Source organism: Spinacia oleracea, chromosome 3 (genome assembly GCF_020520425.1).
Source record: "Spinacia oleracea cultivar Varoflay chromosome 3, BTI_SOV_V1, whole genome shotgun sequence".
NCBI lineage: Eukaryota > Viridiplantae > Streptophyta > Magnoliopsida > Caryophyllales > Amaranthaceae > Spinacia > Spinacia oleracea.
Genome location: NC_079489.1, coordinates 113410585 through 113434517, shown reverse-complemented (window position 1 = coordinate 113434517; position 23933 = coordinate 113410585). Strand labels below are relative to the sequence as shown.

At 33.4% G+C, this 23933-nt stretch overlaps 1 protein-coding gene and 3 long non-coding RNA genes across 8 annotated transcripts; 2 read left to right on the top strand and 2 right to left on the bottom strand.

The window, feature by feature from the left end:
- Window positions 1–1103: 1103 nt before the first annotated feature.
- On the bottom strand, window positions 1104–2249 carry LOC110792036 (uncharacterized). Its single transcript, XM_056839525.1, has 3 exons — window positions 1879–2249; window positions 1519–1756; window positions 1104–1412 (listed from the first exon to the last, which is right to left on the bottom strand). Exons 1-3 carry the CDS (start codon window positions 2247–2249, stop codon window positions 1104–1106), a joined length of 918 nt encoding a protein of 305 aa, XP_056695503.1.
- A 623-nt stretch (window positions 2250–2872) lies between these two features.
- On the top strand, window positions 2873–9988 carry LOC110792033 (uncharacterized). Its single transcript, XR_008930901.1, has 3 exons — window positions 2873–3102; window positions 8539–8825; window positions 9775–9988. It is a non-coding gene; the product is annotated as an uncharacterized lncRNA (long non-coding RNA).
- A 571-nt stretch (window positions 9989–10559) lies between these two features.
- Window positions 10560–20973, bottom strand: LOC110792032 (uncharacterized). 5 transcript variants are annotated; one of them, XR_008930900.1, is made up of 6 exons: window positions 20690–20967; window positions 20537–20599; window positions 19380–19493; window positions 18804–18940; window positions 14416–14508; window positions 10560–13865 (listed from the first exon to the last, which is right to left on the bottom strand). It is a non-coding gene; the product is annotated as an uncharacterized lncRNA (long non-coding RNA). The 5 variants fall into 5 exon arrangements; XR_002534277.2 differs by having other exon boundaries at window positions 19380–19431; XR_002534279.2 differs by lacking the exon at window positions 19380–19493 and having other exon boundaries at window positions 20690–20973.
- Window positions 15348–16646, top strand: LOC130470476 (uncharacterized). Its single transcript, XR_008930902.1, has 2 exons — window positions 15348–15864; window positions 16201–16646. It is a non-coding gene; the product is annotated as an uncharacterized lncRNA (long non-coding RNA).
- Window positions 20974–23933: the final 2960 nt, after the last annotated feature.

Below are 23933 nucleotides of genomic sequence, written 5' to 3'. Positions count from 1 at the left end.
AATAAAAAAAGTGTATATTGCTTCCAGTATTGTATTGAGGGAGATAAAAGTATTAAAGTTTTAGGTCTTTTTTAAGTAGTGTAAAAGAACACAATACTAACGGCTAGTTTTTTTTGTTAAAAAGGAGAGTAGATAAGTATGGTATTACAGCTAACTATTATAGTATAAATAGAAATGTGCATTAGGTTGGTGAACTTTATATACCACATAAGTAGCATTAAGCTATATATGAATAAATAAACATTAGCTTAACTATAACAAAGTTCAAAGGAAAAAAAATATAACAATTTAACTAGGATATTTAAGTAACTAAAATCTCTCGTAATCAAAAACAGAAAAAACAAGAATTTATTCAAACCAAATGATAATTTGTTAGCGTCAGATTAGGTAAAAGCAACAGCTACATGTTTTTGGTCTTCAATATCTCGCGGGTTTCAAGGTAATTGATTCCAACTGATGGGAACTCCTCAACCGAAGAAAGAAAATGAAGACAAGAATCATGAAAAAAAAAGAAAAAAAAAGAAGCATTTGGAGTAAATCTTTTAATGCACACAAGACAAAATTCTCTTAATGCACACAAAGCCAAGAAGAGATCACCGCACAACTTGGAGTAATTCTTTTAATGCACACAAGACAAAATTCACCTCTTGTTGGATTAAAACACTAGTGCACAAAACTTAAATCACCACAAAAATCCAATTTTAGTTTTTTATAGTCTTGAATTGCTGATTGATTTCGAATAACCAAGTGTTGTAGATCCGTTGACAAAAGTTATAAGTTGAGACTCATTATCTACAATCTACAAATTCAAAAGTTGTTTATACTATAGATTGAAAGCATAATTTATTCTTAATATTGACTATTCTCAACTACAATACAACTTAAAAGTTTGCTCGTAATAAATCAAAAACATAAAAAAAATAACATAAACATCAGAAAAATGTAAAATAAACTCGACCAAGTCTTATTGTCTTTTTGAGTTATATTTCTTGATCAAAATTAAGCTTACCAAAAAAAAAAAACATAGGAAAAACATTGATAAACCTTAAAAAAGTCTAAAACATGACATAAGTTATGCAAATTACATACTCCATATTCAATTATTAAGACATTCCATACTTAGCTCTTAACCTTTCACATACTTGTTCATGATTTTTCTTAACTCGTTCATCCATGTTTGAAGTATCCTTGCATAATAACTCGTAATCACTTTGGCGGATGTGGTCCTCTATTAGTGATAGTCTCTTGTTAGCTAAGTCTTCAAATTTAGTCCATGTATCAGAAACAATTTCATTATCCTTCTTATGGACCCTCTTTCTTGCTGCTTCTTTAGCTGCCTTCTGACCTATAGGACGTTTATCTAACACTTCCACGTCTTCAGTTTGTGTTCTCTTTGACGGGACACCCTCTTTCTTTACAAATTCTTTCCATTTTGGATCGTTTCTAAGTACTTGCCAAGCATGTAGATAAGAAAACTTTTTTTTTCTTTTCATTACGACTCGTATAAAGCTCCAACACCTTGTTAATAATATCATCTTCATTATGACCGCTTGGATGACTATCTTTTACCATTATGTAGCATCCATTAAACCTGTTAACATCAGCACTCATTTTGAACCAGTGGTTGGAAGCTTTATCAACGGGTACAACTGGATCTTCTCGTTTCCACGTGTTGTAGTATTCAACAATATTCTTCCAATACAATTCCTTAGTTTGGTCGTTTTCTTTTATTGGATCTTTCGAAATGGTAATCCAACTTTTACATAAATCAACATCTTTTATTTGGCTCCACTTCAACTTAATGTTTTTGTTGTTGGCTTGATTACTAGTCTCCTCTGAGTCGGCTCATTTTGAGAAGATTGAGATTCGTCACCTAACCTAGGAGTTAGAGACTCTTCTTGCATGCTTGAGCCTTCGACGCTGTCCCTTCTTATATTTTCGTGACTTATAAAGGATTCGGTTAAATTTAAAGGACGAAGATTATAACCTGGCCTAACCATTTGAGGATTATAATAGCCAAAGTTATAATTCATTTGAGTGTTTGGTGGATACGGGGGACTTGTATGCATGTAAGGATTTTCATGATGCCGATTAACATCCATTAATGGATAATTATAAGGAGTTGGACGGATTGAAGATGTTTGGGGATTTGAGAAATTTGGAGGTGGTGTTTGAGGGTTTTGATTATCAATGTTTTGGGAATTTCCTAAATAATTGTAGTATTGGTTATATGAATCTTCATGGTCCATTGAAAAATATGGAAGAGAATGGGTTACTTAATTAATGCGTGCATTGAGCCTATTTGTACTGATTAATGTGCAGCAAACTAACAATTTTTTTGTATAAGAAAAAACTAAAAGTAAGATATATACCAAATATATGAGATTATTTAGTAGATATTGTTACAATTGACTAGTTCAAGTAAGATATATACAATTGACTAGTTCAAAAAATTGCAGACGATGAGGGAAAGGGTAAAAACAAAAGCTGAAAAATCTCAACTAATATTATAATATGTAAAGTAAAAGTACTCTAAAATTTCAACTATTATTTTAATGAGTAAAGACCTATAGCTATAGCCTATAGTCCTAGTTATGTATACTTGGTGGCGGTGCTCCCAAACTAGAGTGCTAGACCTAAATAAAGCTATAGACCTACTCACTGACAACTTCAACATTCATCATTGTCAACATACACATAAATACAAAAATAATAGAAATAATAGTTAGAAAATTAATGTGCTTTATTTTTTGCATGCATACAGAAATGAGGCGCCTGACACACACGACCAACATAATTTCTCACACGTCACTGTCACGCGCTTTTTGGAAGATGATTTTTGGATTTTAGTAAAATTTCCAAGCAAATTAGCTTTGTTGAGCGAATTTGCTCCGCTGGAGCGAATTTCCTTATTTTGCTCCCATGGTTAAGCTACTTGCTAGGAAGTTTAATAAATTGCAAGCTAGTCCCTTAATTAAACCATTGGAGTTGCTCTTATATCTTTCTCTCTCCTTCCCCTAAAAATCTCAGTCTGTCTCTCTACCTCCAGAAAAAGGATTAATTTCAACTCTCAAATTCCAGAAAGTTCGTCCGAAAAATCAGGTAATCTTTGATCTTTAGTTACAATTACACTTTAATAATTTAAGAAATCACAATTCCTAAAGTGCATGTTACTGCAATTTCTATCTTTGAGTTCGTTATTGTGCGGCAATTCGAAAACTACTTGTTTGATTAGGTGAAATTACTTCAAATTTCGTCTGCTACGCTCAATTATTTTCTTGATTATGATAAAATCAAGCTTAACATAATCAGGTATTTGTAGAATATGCTTAAACTCAAACTTTCTTATGATTATAATTCTGAATTTAGTGAGTTTTAGTCAATTTTGTCGAGTGTCTTTTACGCTCTAATTGCCGTGAATTTTGGTGTGAGTTTGAGAAAAACTTCTATTTGACAACTAGACTCATAGTTGATGATTAAGATAGTGTTGTGACATAAATGATAAAGTAATTAAAAATGCTCAAAAGGTAAACTAAATCTGTATAGAAGTAAACTAAACCTCTCTAAAAGTAAACCTAAATCTCTAGAAAATCAGATGACTTAATGGTTTTGTTTTTGCTTCTGTAGTCTGCTGTTAATTTTTCGGATTTTTCATGAAATGCCCCTGAGGTTTGTGTTAATGCACCAAATACCCCTAAACTTTCCAAAATGCACCAAATACCCCTAAGGTTTAATATAAATATACAAAATGCCCAAAATGACTATTTTCCGTTAACTCCGTTAACTTATCCGTTAACTTTAACTTTAATTTAATTTAATTTTTCTCTTTTCCTTTTAATTTCTTCTTTTTTCATTTGTTTTTCTCTCTCCCCCCTTCCTTCTTCCCTGTTAAAAATGGCAGCCAATTTTTCTGGGTTGGAAGCACCATGACAGCTTTTCTCTTCCTCACCACCACCACACACCGCCATGCTAACCCCTTCTCTTCCTCACCACCACCACCCCACACCGCCACCGCCACCGCCACCGCCAGACAAACACATACATCGATTTTCCTCTCTCAAAATCCAGATCCCAAAAAATTGATCCCCAAATCAGTAATGGGGGATTTTAATCAACCATTGTTGCTAGTTGCCTTGACCGTAACGTAGGGGGAAGTGAGGGGAAGGGAAACGACGCCGGCGAGGAAGGCGAAGTGGAGTTTGGTGGCGGCGGCAGTGGGGAATGAGGAAGGTGGGGGAAGTGAGGGGGAGGGAAACGCGGGTTTGGTGGTGGCGACAGCAGTGGGTAAGGTGGGGGAGGGGAGGGAAACGCCGCCGGTGAGGAAGGGGGAGTGGGGTTTGATGGTGGTGGCGTGGCGGTGGTGGGGTTTGGTGGTGGCGGCATGGCTGCATTCTCTCTCCTCTAATTCGTTGATTCTGTGAGGATGGAGGTGGTTGCAAGGATGGAGCTATGGTTGGTGTTGATAATGGAGAGAGAGGAATTAGGGGTTTGACTTGAGGAGACAGAACAAAGGCAACAACAAGGTTGGAATGGAGAATCCAAATTTTTTTGGGGTAATTGATTTTTTCAGACAATAGTTAATTAATTTAATTAAAGATTAATTAATTTAATTAAGGATTAGTTAATGTAATTAAGGTTAATTAATATAATTAAAGGTTAATTAATGTAATTAAGGGTTAATTAATATAATTAAGGGTTAATGTTAGGATAAATAAAGAAAACAGTTTATTAAGGGCAAAAATGTAAACATACGCTAACGGGAACTTAACGTCCGTTAGCCTTGTGGGCATTTTGTGTATTTATACTAAATCTCGGGGGTATTTGGTGCATTTTGGAAAGTTTAAGGGTATTTGGTGCATTAACACAAACCTCAGGGGCATTTCATGAAAAATCCGTTAATTTTTTTGTGCGGCACTTCTATCATTTTTTGAAGTTGATAGAAATTTAGTGAAAGTAAATCAATCAGAATCTGAAGTGTTTTTTCCCTCTTATTTTTAAAAATCGATAGAACTGTAGAAAAAGTAAATCAATTCGACTCAAAAGTAAATGCTTATGTAATAACAGCCTGCCAAGGAACATACCTCAAACCTCATTCTCGAGGGGCATATATTTTAGGTTAGTACTAATCCGTGCTCTAGGGATTACCGATGATGGCACTCGTTAAGTTGCTTGGTTCTAAGCATCTATAACCCAGGAATGTTAATTATTCTAGTAATTATTTCATTTCAAACAAGTCTCTTAATAATCTTCTGAGAACTTCTTTTGAAAGAGAAATTTTAGTCAAGAATTGCACCTAAGTTGTGTCGAATATAAATTGAAGAGTGTGATTAATCTTACTCAACAGCTGAGGGAGAAAAAACTTAGAAGACTTATGGTCTAGTTGGGAGAAAATGATTTTACATATTTGGATAAATGGTCATATCTGTTAGTTTTAGTTTATATATTGTTTGGTACCTGATAACATGAAGCCTGTAAATTACTTTAATTCATTGGTTTTATGATGCTCAAATCATCAAATTAGCTTTTAGAGATTAGATGACTGATTCTGGTATTTCATTTTTGTGTTATGTTGTCACACTGATTTTGTGTGAAAACAATATATCATCTAATGTAGTTGATACATATTGAGACTTAATACATTTGTGTTTTATGTTTATGTTAATTCTCGATTGAGTTCCTTCTCTGACTTTGAGAGTTTATTCTGATTTTACCTATAAACCAATTAGTTGTTGTTGGTGGCTCTTGTACTAGCTATTGTTCTTGCTGGCAACAGGGACACCTGTTGCCTGTTGTGTTGTCTGCGTCTCACTTAGTTAACCTCAAAAGTAAATAAATAATTAGTAAAAGTAGATTAATTAAACTTAAAAGTAAATATTCTAAACGATATGTCTCTATGCTTTTGCGGCTGATGTCTCGCAGTGATTCACAAGGTTAACCAATATTCACCCATATATGATAAGTTGGAGTTGAATATTTTGGGTGTGCTTAAACCTATTAGCTCAACTGGTAGAGCACTATGCAAACGCATAGGGAATGTAGGTTAGATTCCTACATAGGTTGTCTCTAAAAGTACAATTAAAAAAAAACTCAAAAGTAAATCAAAGCATGTCAAAAGTAAATCAAAGTATTTCAAAAGTAAATCATAATAACTCAAAAGTATCTAAAAATCTTAGAAGTTAATCAGAAAATCTCAAAAACTTATTACAATCAAATAGTTCAAAGTGGCAAATGATCGAGCAAGACTTTCATCTCTCTACAATATGAAACAAACTATAAGAAAGAAATATATGGTCGGATGTCAAAGTAAAGGTTTTCAACTTAAAAGTAAATAAAACAATACAAAAAGTAAATAGAAATAGAAAACTATGATTATTGGAGTATATAGGTTAAAGTAAAGGTTTTTCAATTATAAGTAAATAAAATAATATAAAAAGTAAACACGAACCTAGACTGCTGACTGTCATATGTTGTAGCTACTCCTATTATTTCTATTCTCAACTGTACTACAAAAGTTGTGTGATGTTCATGTCCCCAACATTATGGTTTCAATAGCAAAGAGGTTAGCCATGATGAGATCAACCTCGTTCAAGTCCCTTATGCAGTTATACCTACTAAAGCTGCAAATAAGCCATTGTGTCACGTTCCATTTGAGTACAACCATTACAGAAAAAGAAATGCAATCTATCGAGGTGATTTACCACACCCCTACATTTTTTTTGTTAACAACCAAGTCTCCCACTCCCATCTAGTCTTGCATTACGCGTCTACGCTACTCCATCATCTACAACTCTTCCCACTGCAGCGACGACCCACAACTGAAATGAGAGCATGCTGAAATATCAACAAACCAGACTGCTACAAAAACAAGAGGAGCATAAAATTTTAAAAATCAAAAGTAAATAATATTAACTCAAAAGTAAATTAAAAAATCTCAAAAGTAAATCAATTTTTTTTTCAAAAAGTACTTGTACAACATAGAAACTTCGAGTATTGGAGTATATGGAGGCCAAAGTAAAGGTTTTCAAGTAAATAAAACAATAGAAAAAATAAAGATGAACCTACGTGGGATTCGAACCCACATCTTTTGTGCATTAACACAATACCTACCAATTGAGCTAGTAGGATAGTGTTACCTGACCATAGAGTAAGAGTAATTAATTCGTCAACACAATCCTACATCACCAAAGTCAACAAGTCAACTTTAGTAATACATCAACTCAAACTATGACTTCAGACCAGTATCAACAGAAAAATTAGCATCACTAACTCCACACAATTATGTAGTAAGATGCTGCTAACACCCACCCCAAGTAATCAGGCCTTCACAATCCACAGCATAATAGCACTACTGATCAGACTCCCATCCACCAACTTACATAAACTACCTTCAGCCAACTAAACTGAACCAATACAGACGCAAAAGGAAACACAACCATCCTGATCACAGACGCAAAAGGAAACACAATTATTTACAAGCTTTTAAGCTGTATGCAGCTCCTTATTTCGCCTCCAGTTATCATGTCTTACACTGCTAGATTTTGATCAGGGAAACTCATAGAATGGGAGGGAAGTTGCAGTGAAGCGCCTATATGAGAAAAACTGCAGGCAGCTTGAACTGTACATTAATGAGATTGAAATTCTTGCCTGTCTAAGTCATCAGAATCTGGTAACCCTTTATGGGTGCACTTCACGTCGAAGCAGAGAACTCCTCCTTGTCTATGAATATGTTTCCAATGGTACAATGGATGATTACTTTAATGGTGAGCAAGCAATGTGTGGAACACTCACTTGGCCTGTCCATATGAGGATTGCCATAGAAACAACTACAATGTTGTCTTAGCTCCATGCCTCAGTGAACTTCTAGAGATATTCGACAACAGTACCTACTAGAATGCATTTGATATGTACTGTTGATATTCATTTTACTTGAAAATGAACTCGAAAGATTGAATCAAATGCATAAATTTCAATGGAAAGATTAATTGAAGAAAATATACAATATTAACAGAGAAAAAACTTACCAAATTACTGATTTTCAAGAACGATGAAGGAATTGGATTTACAAATTAATGTTTGCAGAAGAGACATAAAGAACGGAGGAGAGAGATCGAAAATGGCGGAGGAGTTGAGAGAGAGAGAGAGAGAGCGTTCGCAGGAGAGGAGAGAGGAAGAGAGAGAAAGAGATTCTAAAAATTGGGAGAGTGGGAGAGGTCATTCAACGCGAGAAAATTACTAATCTACCCTTAATATTTTCAATACCCATAATATTTTCGCTTGGTCGGGTAGATCTTCGACCGTTGGATTAGTTTGATCGACGGCTGAGTTCTCAGTTCTCATCTTAAGGGGTGGTTCTCACCAGATCCTCTATATATATATATATATATATATATATATATATATATATATATATATATAGAAAAAGGCTCCCGTAAGAACACTTCAATAGTATGACTAATGGCATTTGCTTAATTTTGTGAACTAAAATCTCGGTAGTTTCTACTGACGCATAATTTGTTTCTCTCTCTAAAATTTTCGCAGGTGCTCCCCTCTCTCCCCTACTCGTTCTCGACCTAACCCATGGCATTGATCTTCATCAAATTCTGTGAATTTTGTATCAAAAACTCTAGTAATTCGTGCTATTTAGGTTCAATCAAAAGTTTCGATTTCAGTTTTGGTTTTTCCTCTAAATTTCGTGCTATAATTTCGCCCATTTTTACCCTAATTTTTTCATCAATTTCGTTAAAATTTATGATATTTGACATAATATAATTGATTATCTTCACCGATTTTTCCAGATTTCGTGTTTTTTTAGGATTATTTCGAAGGTATGGTTCCAAATTTTGGTTTAGTTTTCAATTTTGTAATTACATGTATTTTGTTGATTTATGTGTTTGACTTAATTTGTTTATTCAATTCGGATTATAATCTGATTGAATAACTTCTAGATTTCTATATTTTTTTTATTTAAATTTGTTTTATTTTTCTAATAGTTAATAGCTTGTCCTTCGACTCCTTCCAGTATTCAAGTTAAATCGATTCATTGACGTTTTTGAATCAGTGCCAATTTCAAGTTTGTTATTTTACTTGTTGTCTATATGAGTGATGATATGTGGTTGAAGTGTACTGTCATTTTGATTACTCTAAGGTTCTATTCTACGAAGTATAAGTAAAACAAAAATTGTTTGATTAATATTTAACAGAACATTAGTAACAACTCAGTAGTTTCGGGTCCTATCTTTCTTGTTTAATTGGACTCAAATCTCCTAGTTGTCAGTTTATAAAGGGACCGAGTCCTTTTACAAAGAGGAAGATGAGACTTTTCTAGTGAAATTTGTGGAAAATCAAAAGTGGAAGTTGAGAAGTTTATTCACATGTTCTAAAATGCTTACGTTTGTGTTCTAAATTGTATTGCATATGTTCTAAATCTTTTGATTTTGCGCAATTCGATCTCTTTCTCGAACTAATTACGTACTTCTCTTTTGTGTTAACTCAAAAACACATTGACTACAACCACAAGGTCACTTCAATAGAACTTGTTTTAATTGTGGTGTAGTCTGCTTTACCTTTCTGAAGTCCTGAAATTTAAAACATCCAGTAGTAAAGTATAGAGAAGGGAATGGTTTGTTTTCTTGTTAGTTTTATTTCCATATTGCTCCTCATGTGTTTCTCATAACAAACCATCAGTTAAAATATAAGAGTAGTTCATATAAAACATTCTTGTCATTTACCTGAATGAATAATGACACTTACGTGTTATGCATCCCCTCATTGCAGCCTAAGGAATATGCACACAATTTCAAGTGGAAGGGTCCTCCAAAGCAGGAAATCTAGATTTCATAAGTTTCTTTTAGTATGTGTATGTAAAGCTCAATTGTTATCTAAAGTTTTTGTTTCTCTTGATCGTTAATGGTGCATTTTCTATTTGTGTGTTCCTTGTACTTTATGCTAAGTTGTAATATAGTATGTCTTTTAATTGATTTTAGTTATATGGTTGAGTATATATGTTAATTTGAATTTGGATAGTTAAGCTCAAAAGTTCTGAAATAGACACAATTTCAACAATCTGAACAATCCTTTTTGAGTCCATGTTCTAAACGTTAACTCTACTGTTCTAAATAGCATGACATATGTTCTAAACTTTTTTGTGATAATTATTAACTGTGTTTAGAACAAGTACACTTATTAATAGACACATGATTTAGTTTTATTGTTAACTTTTATTTGAATAAACTTTTTCTTTTATTCGTTTATTGTTTTGCAGGATGTCACTCTTTCGCTTGACACTCATTAACTTATATTTTTGCTGCATCATGGGTAAAATTTCTCGTTAATATATGTCACGAGTATAATGTTCTAAATACTTGTTTCTCATGTTCTAAAAAATAGCTGCCTATGTTCTATAATTGTTTTATAGAATATTTTATGCACTAAATACTTTGTGATGCTGGAATTTGTACTTTTTTCAAATATGAAGTAGTATTAATGCAATAAAACCTTGCTGAGAAACTGCATGAGCATCTCATCTAGCTGTATCGAGAAAAAATGCATACAATAACTGCTTTCATGCTTAACAGTCATATTTGTAAAGAAACCAAAAGGAATTACAGCTAAACATAAGTTAAACTCTTAGCTTTAGAGTCATATCCCAACACAATATTCGTCATGCACAAAAACTTGTTCCAAGAGTAACCTGTACTACCAACAAAGTATCAACGTACCAGAAGCTTGTTTTAGGAAGCTCCTAACCGTACTAACTCGCTGTCACTGCTGATCTCAATTTTTGGGACAGTAGCCTTAATAGCATCTTGTCTTTGCTGCTCCGGAATCTTTGTGACGATGGGCTTACAAATGCTTTCGAGCTCTATCGAGATAATTCCAATTTAACCAATGAATGGTATGGTCAATGGCATCCTCCATATTCCTTTTGTCTGTCAGTCCAATCTTATTACCATGACATCTCAATATGTTTGTCATTTCTTGAGCATAACTTTCCAATGCCTCCGTGGCTTTCACCTTTTGTTAAGTTATTGTGGTCTCAACAGCGGGTACAATACCTTGCCTATCGTGGTATCCTGGGAGTTATAGATGACTGGTACGTTTCCTCTTTAATCCTTAGACTCTTTGAGTAACATTAAGAAGTGCTGCAACCTCAACTTTATGTTAACAGAGTATATTATGATTTTATAAGTCCTTACTTTTCGAAAGTGATGGTCATATGACTGACTTCTTGTGATGCTTGTGATCTGTGATTCAGGTGTGAGGTATCCGATACTTACCCGCGGACACATGACCTAATGCATGCATCTGGTCTCTTTTCCCCTGAGAGGAAAAGGTCGGAATTCTATCAGTACATGTGTCCCTTGCCCCTTATTGGTGACATTTAGTACGGTTAGAGAAGTTGGGGAAACACAAACAGGATAATATTATTGTTCCTCTTCGCTTCTCTTTGTGCAGATGCAATATGTATTTATATATATATATATATATATATATATATATATATATATATATATATATACTATCATGCTTGAAATGGATTGTATACTGAGATCAGAAGCCTCGTTTTATGTACGAGATTCGATTTCTGTCTTGGATGAGCTTCAAGAGCTTGCAACTGCAATGAGCTGGGTATGCTTTCTACGTGACACGGGAGAGGGTCCTCATGCTAGTTGGAAGATCTTGAGATGCAACAAGAAAAGATGACCCTTAAAAATGGACCGGGTCCAACCGGATTTGGGTCGGGTCTTGGACCCATTGCCATCATCCCTAGTCAAAACTTGTCTATCCGGGTGGAAGAGTTCAGCAAACCCCGTAATTATTTGGCAATCAATATCCTTTACCAAGGCAGTCAAACCAACATCGTAGGAGCTGAAATTGCAGATAAGTACAACTTGTATTTCTATATCATATGATCTTATGTTTTAGATTATTGTTGCAAATGTTTTAAATTATTGTTCCATATGTTCTAATTATTGTGGCATATGTTCTAAAGGTTTATGTATCTGTTTTGAGTGTCTTTGTAAATGGAACTTCCTGAAACATAAATTCTTTTTTATTCTTAAATGTTTTTTAAAGCCTATTAGCTCAAAATGGCAGAGCAATGTGTCATGCACATGGGTGTAGGTTCGACTCCTACATAGGCTGGAATAATTACGAGTTAAATTTTTTGTCAACTAAAAGACAATGGTTAGTCAAGAAGGTATGATATGTACAATAGACAATGGTTCTCCCAAACCGTGTTTAAAACATTAAACTCTTACATCCATGTTTTAAAACATTGAACGGTTGTTCTAAATAGTGTAGCGTATGTTCTAAAATTAAACATATTTTTAGATACAAATAAAGATTGTTTTAAATAGTGTAGCATGTGTTTCTATTACCAGTGGCTGCAATCGTGTAGCCCAACCCAAATTTAGTTTGTTTGATCTTAGTTGGTAATATGAGCTTATCAAGATAATTCGAGCTTAAAGAGTCAAACATGTAGTTAATCGAGCTTTGCTCAATTACGTGAAAGAACATTTTTTAAAAAGTTGTTTATTAACATAACTACTTAGATTTGACCGGAATATTCTCACTTTAAAAATATTTAAAGTCTCTTTTAGTTCATGTTCTAAAAAGTTGAACTTTTGTTCCAAATATTGTGGCATATGTTCTAAACTTACATGATTAACCTAGGTGGGATTCGAACCCACATCTTTTGTGCATTTGCACATAGCTCTACCTATTGAGCTAGTAGGTTAGTTGTTTTTCAATAGAATAAATAAAAGTAAATAAAAATCCTAAACAGCTATTACTACTTGAGTTCTTTTGAATTAATTCATATATAAGTCAAACTCCATGTTCCTAGCCTTGTCTAGTCCATATTCTAAATATTATTGCACGTTTTAATGTTCTAAAGCCAAAAAGAGACTTTCCTTCTAATTCTAAACATATTAATATGTGTTTTACGAATTTTCTTATAATCTTGCTGATGTTCTAAAAATTGATTTGTATTATCTAAAGTCTATAAGACAATATTTATTTGAAAATACTAAGGTTAGAAGACAATATTACAATAAATTCGCATATGTTCTAAAACTTAAACTATGTGTTCTAAAACTTATGCCACATGTTCTAAAACTTAATACGTATGTTCTAAAACTCATGGCATATGTTCTTAAACTCATTATATATGTTTTAATTCATACAATAAATCTGCATATGTTCTTAAACTCATTATATATGTTTTAATTCATACAATAAATCTGCATATGTTCTCATACCTTTGTGTTAGAACAATTGAGACCACGAGTAGGCCTTGAGGAGTGAGATACTCAGATACGCAACATACAACATACAGGCAGGGAAATACACATAGGAGAATAAGAGCAACATAAATTCCAATGAAATGTAACAAGTGAAAATAAAACATGTAGCACAAATTGACAGTTCATCTTAAGAGAGCCATATGGCATTCCCAGCATCAACAATTAACAGTAAATTTTAAATCTCAAGCCTTGTGTTCTTAGCCATGTGTTCTAAATCTCTACCCTTGTGTTCTAAATCTTACTTCCATTTTATTATGAAATCTTGTTATATATTTTTGAATGACAATAATAGTAAATTATCCATAAACTAATTAAAACAGAAATTTAACATCAACTTTTTGCATAATATTAAGGTGCTCGAAGATAAGTTGGAAGCTGTAAATGCGATATCACAATCATATGAGACAGTCGAAGATACTTGAGCAGGAAAAAATATCTGGAAGAGAAGTATCAACCTGAATTCATGATGATTGATGAGTTACAAGAGAGATGTAGAGCTGATACTGAATCCAAGAGAGTTGTTGAAGTAGCTGATAACTCGAGCAGAAGCAGCAAATGCTTTAAAGGAAAAAAGTGATATTCAGAAAATCTACATGGAAAGACTGGCCCATATTTGAGAAAGCAGGGAGGCAGATTGAGAACATATAGAGGGAGAAAAATAATCTAGCTGGTGAACATACAAGAATACGTGCATCGAAAATGGATGCAAAATTTAAAGTGATGTCGTTGGAGGGTAGAGTTGAAGAAAGAACGAAGGAGATATAATCTCGAATGAAATTAAACAATGCTAAAAGGTCCAGCACGGTTCAAATTCTTAATGAATTACTTGAGACAAAACGAACTGCTCGATCAGAAGCTAATCACAGGTGCTGATTGGGGAATATAGACTTATTACTATAGTCAAGAAGAAGCTTAAGAAAATTGGAAGCCCTTTTCGACAAACAGCATCAACAGAACATGATAGTTTCTTTTTTAGGAGTGGTGAACATGGTGCTGACTTATCACACTGAGGTGTGACGATTCTTCTCATACTTTCCCACTTTGAAGTAATCACCAAGTCAGAAACTGATATTGAATCTCATAAAACAATTAGGTAGAAACAACTTACGATTTAGTCATGGACATAACTCCTTGAAGAATCCCAGAGGTACTGCCAAGGACCGATAAGAAAGCAAACAACAAACCTAGCCACAGTGCAGTCCTAGCATCATCAAAAAATTCATAGTTAGAAGCATCAAACTGCATGATCAAATACTAAGCAGGATGAGCAGACTATGATGGAGAAAGCTAAAATAAGGGTTACTTACTCCAAAAACTAACTTTACAAAAGTAACAACTAAAAATGGTTAATATTTTTCAAATTTCATGCCTTCTAAAACTTGCTTCATATGTTCTAAAAAAAAGCTGGCGTTCCAAATAGTGCTTCTTATGTTCTAAACAGTGTTTCTTACATTAAACTTGTGCATCATAAACTCCAAAAAAATTCTAGTTGCTACTATAGAACCAGCAATGAAAGCCAAACTTACTACTACCCCTGAAGAAATCAAGAAATACATCTAGTTAGGTTCGATTTGAGATAAAATCTTTGAAAAACTCTTGTATGATGACAAATGTGACACTAAAATCTGAGGGTACGAAATTAAGACACCTACTTTAGTCTCTCCATTTCCACAGATGGGGGAGAGACGAAGGAGTTGAATGAGTCAAATTGTATTTGTAATTTTGATTCAAACAGGAGACGCCAGTATATAGATAACCAGTATGTTATTGAAGCATATCCTACTGATTATCTTCAGACGGTGGTTCCTTGAGTTGTATCCCCATATTTCTTAGTTAGCACTACTACAAATATGAGAATACGTAGCGCTGAATAGAGAGCGGTAGAGTGTCTTAACTGTTTTGCTGAGGGATATAAAACGCTTATCTCACAACACTGTCATATAAGTAATAAGGGGAAATACGGTTGCCATACCCCACTGTTTTATATTCTTAATATCAAATTTAATTTTAAAAAAAAATTATTTTAGAAAAGGGATAGAAATCTAGTAGGAGACCCAAGCGTTTTATATACTCACTACTCAACGACTTCCACAAATCGAATTCATAGACCTAACCCTCAATTCTCTCTACTTTCATCAATTTCACCCTTTAAAAACCTAATCTAACCCTTTCTCTTTAACCGCCTCCTTCACACCTCCTCTAATTATTCATTTTTGTCTTCTCTAATTCTCCTTCTCTTATCTTTCTACTTCAATTTTGTATTTGAAATTTACGGGTGTATGTTGTATATTTACCTGTATTAATTTTCTATGGAGTCTTATGTTTAATTGATTGAAGATCTGAATCACTTAGTTTGAATCTTGGTAAATACATAGCATATTCATGATTCGGATGGTTATGTGTTTATACTGAACAAGATTTTGTTTTTCAATTCGGTTTGTCTATTTTATAAATGATGAGTTACTTTTATTGGTATTGCTTTAAAGCTCCATCTAATTCATCTTAGATTCCCCATAGCCGGATGATCGAGGCCTTGTTTTCTCTGTCAAATAATCAGGTTCTTGTTTTCTCCACCTCTTCCAACCAATTTTTTAACTTTTGTATTATGCCTTTTTTTAATTAGATCTACATTTTAATTTTTGCTTTAAAATATAAAGTATAAATCTAGTTTAATTTTTCGGTTCCTAGTATATAAACAGATCCCAAGTTTCTATTATATTTTATCTTTTTTTTAATGTTGTTATAGCAAGCCCATTAAAGAAATGAGAAGATGTGTATATAATCGATTAGTTCCTTGCTTCAAAAAAATTGGTCGCATAGATTTTCTAACACTTTGGTTCCTTTTATAACTTTTTTTTCTAATTATTTTGTTTGTTTTGGTGCAAAAATGCAGAAGTGATAAAGAGCTGAAGATTCAAGACTTGGATTTGAGATAAGAGAGAAGTGATCATCGTCTTTTTTTTTTCTTTCTGGGTTTTCATCATGTAATTGAGTTTTGATGTTATATGTAGTTGCTAATTGTAAGATCTTGTAGTTCGTTTTTTTTGTAAACAAAGTTATAGTTGGATGCAATTGGAATATAATGATATGTTTGTTGTTACCTTACTTTGGATATTATTTTGACAATTTTATAATTCTTACAACATTATTTCAATAAACAAATGGTCAAAATGGGGATTGGCGTAATAATTTTGCAAAATAATGGAGATTTTTTTTTCCCGCAAGGGAATTATTGTAATTTTTTTTTTTTTTTTTTTTAAAAAGAGCAGGAAATAGAGAATGGTTGTCTATAACAGGCGCTTTGTATACTGATTGAAACGGGGTAGCATACAAAGCGCCTATCTACAACAACAGTTACGTAGTTCAATGCTTATTTAACTGTTACCTATGACAAGCGCTCTATATTCCTTCTCAATGAATTGATTTTTAGAAGGGTATATAGAGGGCCTTTCTCAAACCAACGTCATATATGATCAGACATATAAAGCGCCTCTTCCAACCGTTTTATAAACTTTATAAAGCGTTGGGTTGGAGAGCGCCTCTAAGGCGCTTTATAAAGTCTATTTTAACAGCTCTATATTCCTATTTTTGTAGTAGTGTAGGTATCTGGAGTTTCCATTTTCTTAAAAGTCTTTCTTAGACCATGTTCTAAAAAGTTTAACTTTTGTTCTAAATAATGTGGCATATGTTCTAAACTTTAAAACATACCCTCCAATGGCTTAGCAAGGTAAATCATTCTCCACTTTATTACCAAAAGGTGGAAAAAACAGCAGAAATCAAGGAAAGAAACAACAAACAACAGAAAAGGGTGCACAGATTGCAACCATAACAAAACAACACAACTAGTAAACTGCAGCAGAACACGTAAGCTACTGCTGGGAAAACAGAAGAAAATCTACACTTGAAACAACCTACATACAGCAAGAACAACACGACAACAGAAAGCAGAAGCTGCAGCAAAAAACACACTTACACTACACCTTGCAGAAACACAGCAGCAGCCAACAACACAGAAGTAGCAGCTGCAACGAACAAATCATAGCAGCAGACTGTAACAAAATAAAACAGCCTACAAACACTCTAACAGCACAACCAATCTGCACATATCAGAAGTCTGTAAATCAGACTACACCTGCAGAACCAGTTGTGTACTTCTGCAGAGTCTTCTTCCCCAACATTCTAGCACAAGTTTAATGTCAAACAGTAGACATCTGCTAAACCTTTTTGAGTCCACGTTCTAAAAGCTTGAGTGTGTTGTTCTAAAACTTGTTACATATGTTCTAAAAATTATTTCATTCATCTTTCTGTAGCGCTTTCCGTCTTTGCACCTTACGCATCCAATTCATGTCTTGAACTCAAAAACTGCCTTGTAATATCTTATATTATCGACACACTCCATCATCTATGTATGTTCTAATTCTCAAGCTTTGTGTTCTAAATATTAAGCCTTGTGTTCTAAACTAATGGCATCTTGTTATATAATTTTAAACCGTAATAAATAAAAACATAATAATCTCCTGAAATTAAGTGCAAACTTTACAAAAAGTAAACAATTTTTGTTGGATAAAATTTGTGATAAATGTTCTAAAACCTATGGCACATGTTCTAAAACTTATGACACATGTTCTAAAACTTGTGGAAGTTGATAGAGTCCTTAGACCGGGGGGCTACTGGATACCCTCGGGTCCACCCATCAATTGGGAAAACAGTTATGAAGCTTGGCAGCGCCCCAAGGAAGAGCTTCAAGAAGAACAAAGGAAACTTGAGGAGATTGCTGAACTTCTGTGCTGGGAGAAGAAATCTCAGAAGGGTGAAATTGCTATTTGGAGAAAAAGAGAAAATTGCAGGGAACGAGTTTCTCGTGCTACAATGTGTGATCCACAATATGCTACTGATATCTGGTAGATTTCTTTGCTTTCTGCTCTTCCGTGTTGTTTATTCAAATGAAAATTCCGAGTAACATAGGCTACTAGATATAATGCAACAACTGAATTTAGAGTCTTGTTTGGCTTGTACATGACAGGTGTAAGAAGATGTAGGCATGCATAACCTCCCTACCATGAAACAAGTTCTCCAGATGAAGTTTCTGGTGGAGAGTGGAAGCAGTTTCCAGACAGACTAAATGCTACACCTTACAGAATTAAGAGTGGGTTTGTTCCTGGAGTCCCAGGTCAAACGTATCAAGATGATATCAAAACTTATGGCATATATTCTAAAACTTATGACACATGTTCTAAAACTTATGACACATGTTCTAAAACTTATGGCGTATGTTCTAAAAGTCATGACATATGTTCTAAATCATACTCCTTGTATTCTAAACTTATGACAACATCTTGTTATATTGTTTTAAACGATAACTCATAAATTTAACAGAAACACCTCAATAGATTGTATGCACGTCTCAAATATTGTGTTGTTGCTAATCGCCTCCAATCATAGTGTAACATCTAGAAGAAATTCTTTTATACAGAAAAGGCTCAAGAGATTACTCACTGATGATGTCTGTTTTTGAGTCTTGGATGCAATTTCATAAATCAAGCGCTAAAGGATTTCTTCATCTCCCCCTCTTAGCAATATGTTGTTTCAGTTCTGTTTGCACCAACAACGTTCCAAAGAGCATTCAATGCAGCCTGTGTTGGAGAGTAAAGATTATAACTATATTCTTACAAAATACAGAGTAGTGACTGAGATCCCCCATAAACAAGAACTTAAAGCTGAGAAAGGATTTTATAAGAAATCAAGGAAGTAGTGGATTACATATAAGTTCTATTTAGATTTAAAAAAAATATTGAGGAATGATATCTTGATATTCTCGACAAAGTCAAGCGAACACTAACCCTTTCAATTCAATTTCACACGACTACAATATGGAAATACAATTAAATATGGAACCAAGTACCAAAGAGAACCATAAGTCTGAATATAAGCCACAAACTAATTGTTCCTAATCAGTAAAAATAAACGTTCTAAAATGTAACTTTCATGTTCTAAAAAATGAAACTTCATGTTCTAAATAATTTGTGATGATGAAATAGTACTCAATATTTGAAATAATTAATAAATTGTTACCTCATTGCCTTCAAACATGCTCCCGCAACAAGCCGAGTAAGGGGGCTTACCCCTACGATTGCAAAGAGGTTGTTTTAATTTGACCATAAACGATAACGGGATGACCATCTTCTACTTCATGGAGAGGAAGCAAAGAGATTTTGAAAGCCATTTTAATTTAGTCCATTATATCCCTAAACCAAAAGAATAATCCGTGGACTATGGACCGTGGTGCACATAGAGCATGGTGCACCAAAAGAACATATGTACATAAGCAAAAGAACATGATACTACAGCAAAAAAACATGCGATATAATATTTCACTTTTTTGTTATAAAAATAATATATTATTTTATTATTTATTAAAAACCTAAATAAAAAAATACTAATGTTCTTTTCTCGTAACCAGATGTTCTTTCAATTATATACTAGTGTTCTTAAGGTGCACTATGCTCTATGTGCACCATGGTCCACCTTCTAAATTGCTCCAAAAGAACAAACGAATCTTTGGCTCCATCAGGAATGGACAACTCATAGAGCAAACTAAAAAAGAAAATTAAGCCATGTGTTCTAAACCTTAAGCCATATGTTCTAATACTCATTCCATATGTTCTGAAACTTATGGCATATGTTCTATAACTCATTACTTATGTTCTAAAACTTGTTACATATGTTCTAAAACCATATTTCATATATTCTAATATTTCTTGTTTTCTTATTTTCTAAGTAGGTGTATATATTAAATAGTATACTGCTTCTTAACATTAACCTTTCGCATAATGTCAATGTCTTTTACAAAATAAAAATAAGAACATATTACTCCTTTTGGAACATCATATTTTTTAGTTTAGATAAACCATTAATCAGAACCTAAGCTAATAAAATAGATCATATATCTAATCCAAAAATATCAACATCGCCGTTTATAGTCAGATATCTTCAGAATATTGAAATATTCAGAAAAACTAAACTAATTTAGATGAAAAATAGTACTTTAGTGTATCTGGTTGGTCACACTCAGGTCAGCTGATCTGTATATGAATTTACAATTAGAACTCAAATTTTGCATCAAAAAACTACTAGAACATAACATTTAACTTAAAATTAGAGATAATTATCGCCAAAATTCTGTCAACTAACTAGAATATCAGTCACTTGCAAAGTAGATTGATGAATACCTTGAATATATTCTTCAACTGGAACAACCATGGCTCCACAATGCCGCAATATACCTATTCAATCTGCAATATCCAATTGATTGAAAATTCGAAATTTAAAAATTTAATCAAATTAACAACTTATAATGGCTAATACAACTCCAAACTACTAACCTTCTTTGTCCGCAAGTTCTTTCTGTAGATTTCGCCACTTTCTCACTTCGATCCATTAGAAAATCGAAATTGAGATTTGTAGGGTTTTTACATCATGAATTTTTTTGTGTTTTTCGGTGAGTTCTTTGAATGCTACAGATTTTAAGCAAGAATATGAACTATTCAACAAAATTTGCGAGAAATTGTAAGAATCTGGAAGAAATTTGGCTTTCATTTGGTGAACTTAGGAGAGAGAAACGTGAGAGTTTAAGAAAGAGAGAATTTGGGGGGGAAATCTGTTTGAGGAGAGAGAAAGATGTTCTAACTTTTTTAGTTATATTTTCCAGCAAGTTTGATTTTTTTACCATGTTGCCATTATGGGAGTTGGACGGAATTAAATCTCAGCCGTCAGATATATATATATAGGGTCGGGATCCGGTGAGAAGTGCTCTTAATGTGAGAAGGGTGAAAAGCATTATAGGCCACTCGATTAAGAAACACACGTACACGATTAACTTCTACTTTTTCACCTACCACGCTAGCTACTTGATGATGCTCTTGTTGGAACTTGGAAGTTCTCGTATTATTTCGCAGCAACTCTATCATCATCTTTTTAATACCTTTATGTATTCTTTCCGAAGTTCTTATTTTCCCCTTTCTCTCATCCTCCCTTCACCCAATCTCATTAACACATACTGCAAAATATCGAATTGTAATATAATGAAGACAACATGTAAAATTGTAAATTACATATCATCTCTTTCAATTCAATTTTTTTAATTGAAATTTATATGTTGTGGTAGTTGTGTTCATCGCCATGTCCGAGCTCTATAATTTTCTATTTGATTGGAAAATTAAAATCAGTAGGCTAATATAATTTAAATCTCATTGATGATTTTGTTGTGAGCTCCACTATTTTTCTCTCCATATTTTTTCCTCCTCTAAGCACTCATCCATGGTTGTCATTTAGAGGAAGCATTTAATGTAGACTATTGATGTATCTGTACTTGACAACTCAATGTACTTGTAATTATTTATCAATGTATCTCGAATACCAACTGAATGTATCTCTAGTGAGAACTCAATGTATCTCTAATGAGAACTCAATGTATCTCTAGATGAAACTCAATGTATCTCTACTTTTTGGGTATATTGTAGAGAAAGAGAAAGAGACGGAAATACCTAACATGTAATCAGACGGATACACGGACCACGTGATAAGTTGTGACTTGAAAACTGATTACATTTTAAATTATAAAAATTGCCATTAGTTTCGCGCATCAAATGTGCTCCGTCAGATTAAGGTGATCGGACGGTCGTGGTTGCTTCTCATCTTTCTCACCATAATAACACTTCTCACGTGAGCCTAAACCTTATATATATATATATATATATATATATATATATATATATATAGGGAAGGGATCCTGTGAAAATAGGTCCCTATGTGAGTATACTACTATATATGAGAACGAATCTAATCCGTAGGATTAGATTCAATCTAATGGCTAGGATTAAATGATGAGCAAACCCATCCGCCTTCCTAATTAAAGCCCACATTTCTTTCATTAAACCCCACCCACTTTCTCTCTCTAAAACCTCCCTCTTCACTCTCTCGTACGTGACTCTCTTCTTTCACACAATTTTCTCTCTTTTCTCTCGCAATTTTCTCTCTCCTCTCGACAAAACCGCCATTGCAGCTCCAAAAACAACCGATCAACCTCTTTCATCATCGGTGAATTGTTAATTTAAGGTAAATTCAAACTCAATTGTTGTATATTTCTTCTCTCCTTCTACAATTTTCCCTAATTTTAACCTAATATTTTCAATTGAAGATGACTGGAGCAGAAAAACAATACGAACGACGGAGGTAAGCAAAATACACAAATTTCGAACTACTTTCTTTGTCTTTATACATTAATTGTAGTTAATTTTTGTTAAATTTTAATTTTAAGCTAAACAAAAATACAACAAAGCAGCAACAATTCCAGAAGATACAACTGAGTAAGTATCTGATGCTTTAATTTTTGCTAAATATATTTATTAATTTCTGAAATTTTGTATTTATTTTCGGAATTTTTGGCTTGTGAATTTGTGGATGTTTCTAGAGACTTCGCGAATTTTATGTTCCAAATTTTCTGAATTTTAAGTACTTTTGATAAGAATATATTTTCTGAATTTTTAAATTAATTTGAGAATTGAGAATTTTAAAATATTTTACTAATTTTTGATATTTTATGATGTTCTAAAAGTAAGAGTTATATGTTCTGAATTTTTAAACAGATAAAATGAGAATATTCGCACCAAAACAACGGAGCAAACTGTCCCGCGTCACTTTTGAACGACATCATGAGCAATACTAGGTAATATTTTATGCTTTCAATACTTTAGAACATGAAGGTTAAGAATGTAGAACATGAAAGGTCACTATTCAGAACAAATACATTGGTGACTAAATTCCACCCCCCCCCCCCCGCCCGCCTCTTGTAGTGCATTGGTGATGGAAGATCGAGATAACATAGAATATGTCTGCTTTTTGATCGATGCATAATTGAACATTAGGGGTGTTTTATGGTTCTGGTAGTTTGATATTCTTCCATGAACTTGTAGGCATGGTAAAGGGGCTTTTATAATTTAGATGATGAGTGGATGATAGTTTATGTTGTGATTTTAATGTATAAGGTTGTTTAATATTTTTCAGTTTTGAATGAAAAATGATCTTTGGTATAGAACCTATTACGTTATTTGAGTGATATACTGATCTTCAGAATCACAGTTGACAGGGATTATCATGATGAATTGAATCATCGATCAACTCTTCTTGAACCGTTAAAAAAAAAATTCCCGTTAGTTGTACAACTAAACTTCCCACTATCATTATTTTTTGCTTGTCTTTTCTGTTATCCATGATACACTTCAGGTCGAACACTTCTCTGTTTTTACATTCTTAATAGCTGATTTTGAGCCCAGGTATGGAGATACCCTTACAATTAGCTTGTTGGCTCTTTTGTGAACATGTTTATGCCTCTCCTAGTAATATGTTTGTGAATGTAATCCTTTTAAGTGAAGATACTAAAGGCTAGATTCAAGTTGCTCAACTCAGAATATCTGATTTTCTATTAACTGAAAGTTTAGAACGTATAAATTCAATTGTTAGAACATATAGCTTAACTACTTAGAACATGTAGCTTAACTGATTAGAACATATAGGAATAATGTACAGAACATAGAACTTCACTTGTTAGAACATATAAATTCAAAGAAC

Excerpts from the sequence above, each read along its gene's own strand:
- LOC110792036 (XM_056839525.1), bottom strand. The coding sequence starts at position 2,249 with ATGGACCATGAAGATTCATATAACCAATACTACAATTATTTAGGAAAT. Across the intron at positions 1,757-1,878 it reads GAAGAGTCTCTAACTCCTAG|TTGGATTACCATTTCGAAAG; the intron begins GTTAGGTGACGA and ends TTTATGTAAAAG. Across the intron at positions 1,413-1,518 it reads AAGATGATATTATTAACAAG|AAAGAGGGTGTCCCGTCAAA; the intron begins GTGTTGGAGCTT and ends GAATTTGTAAAG.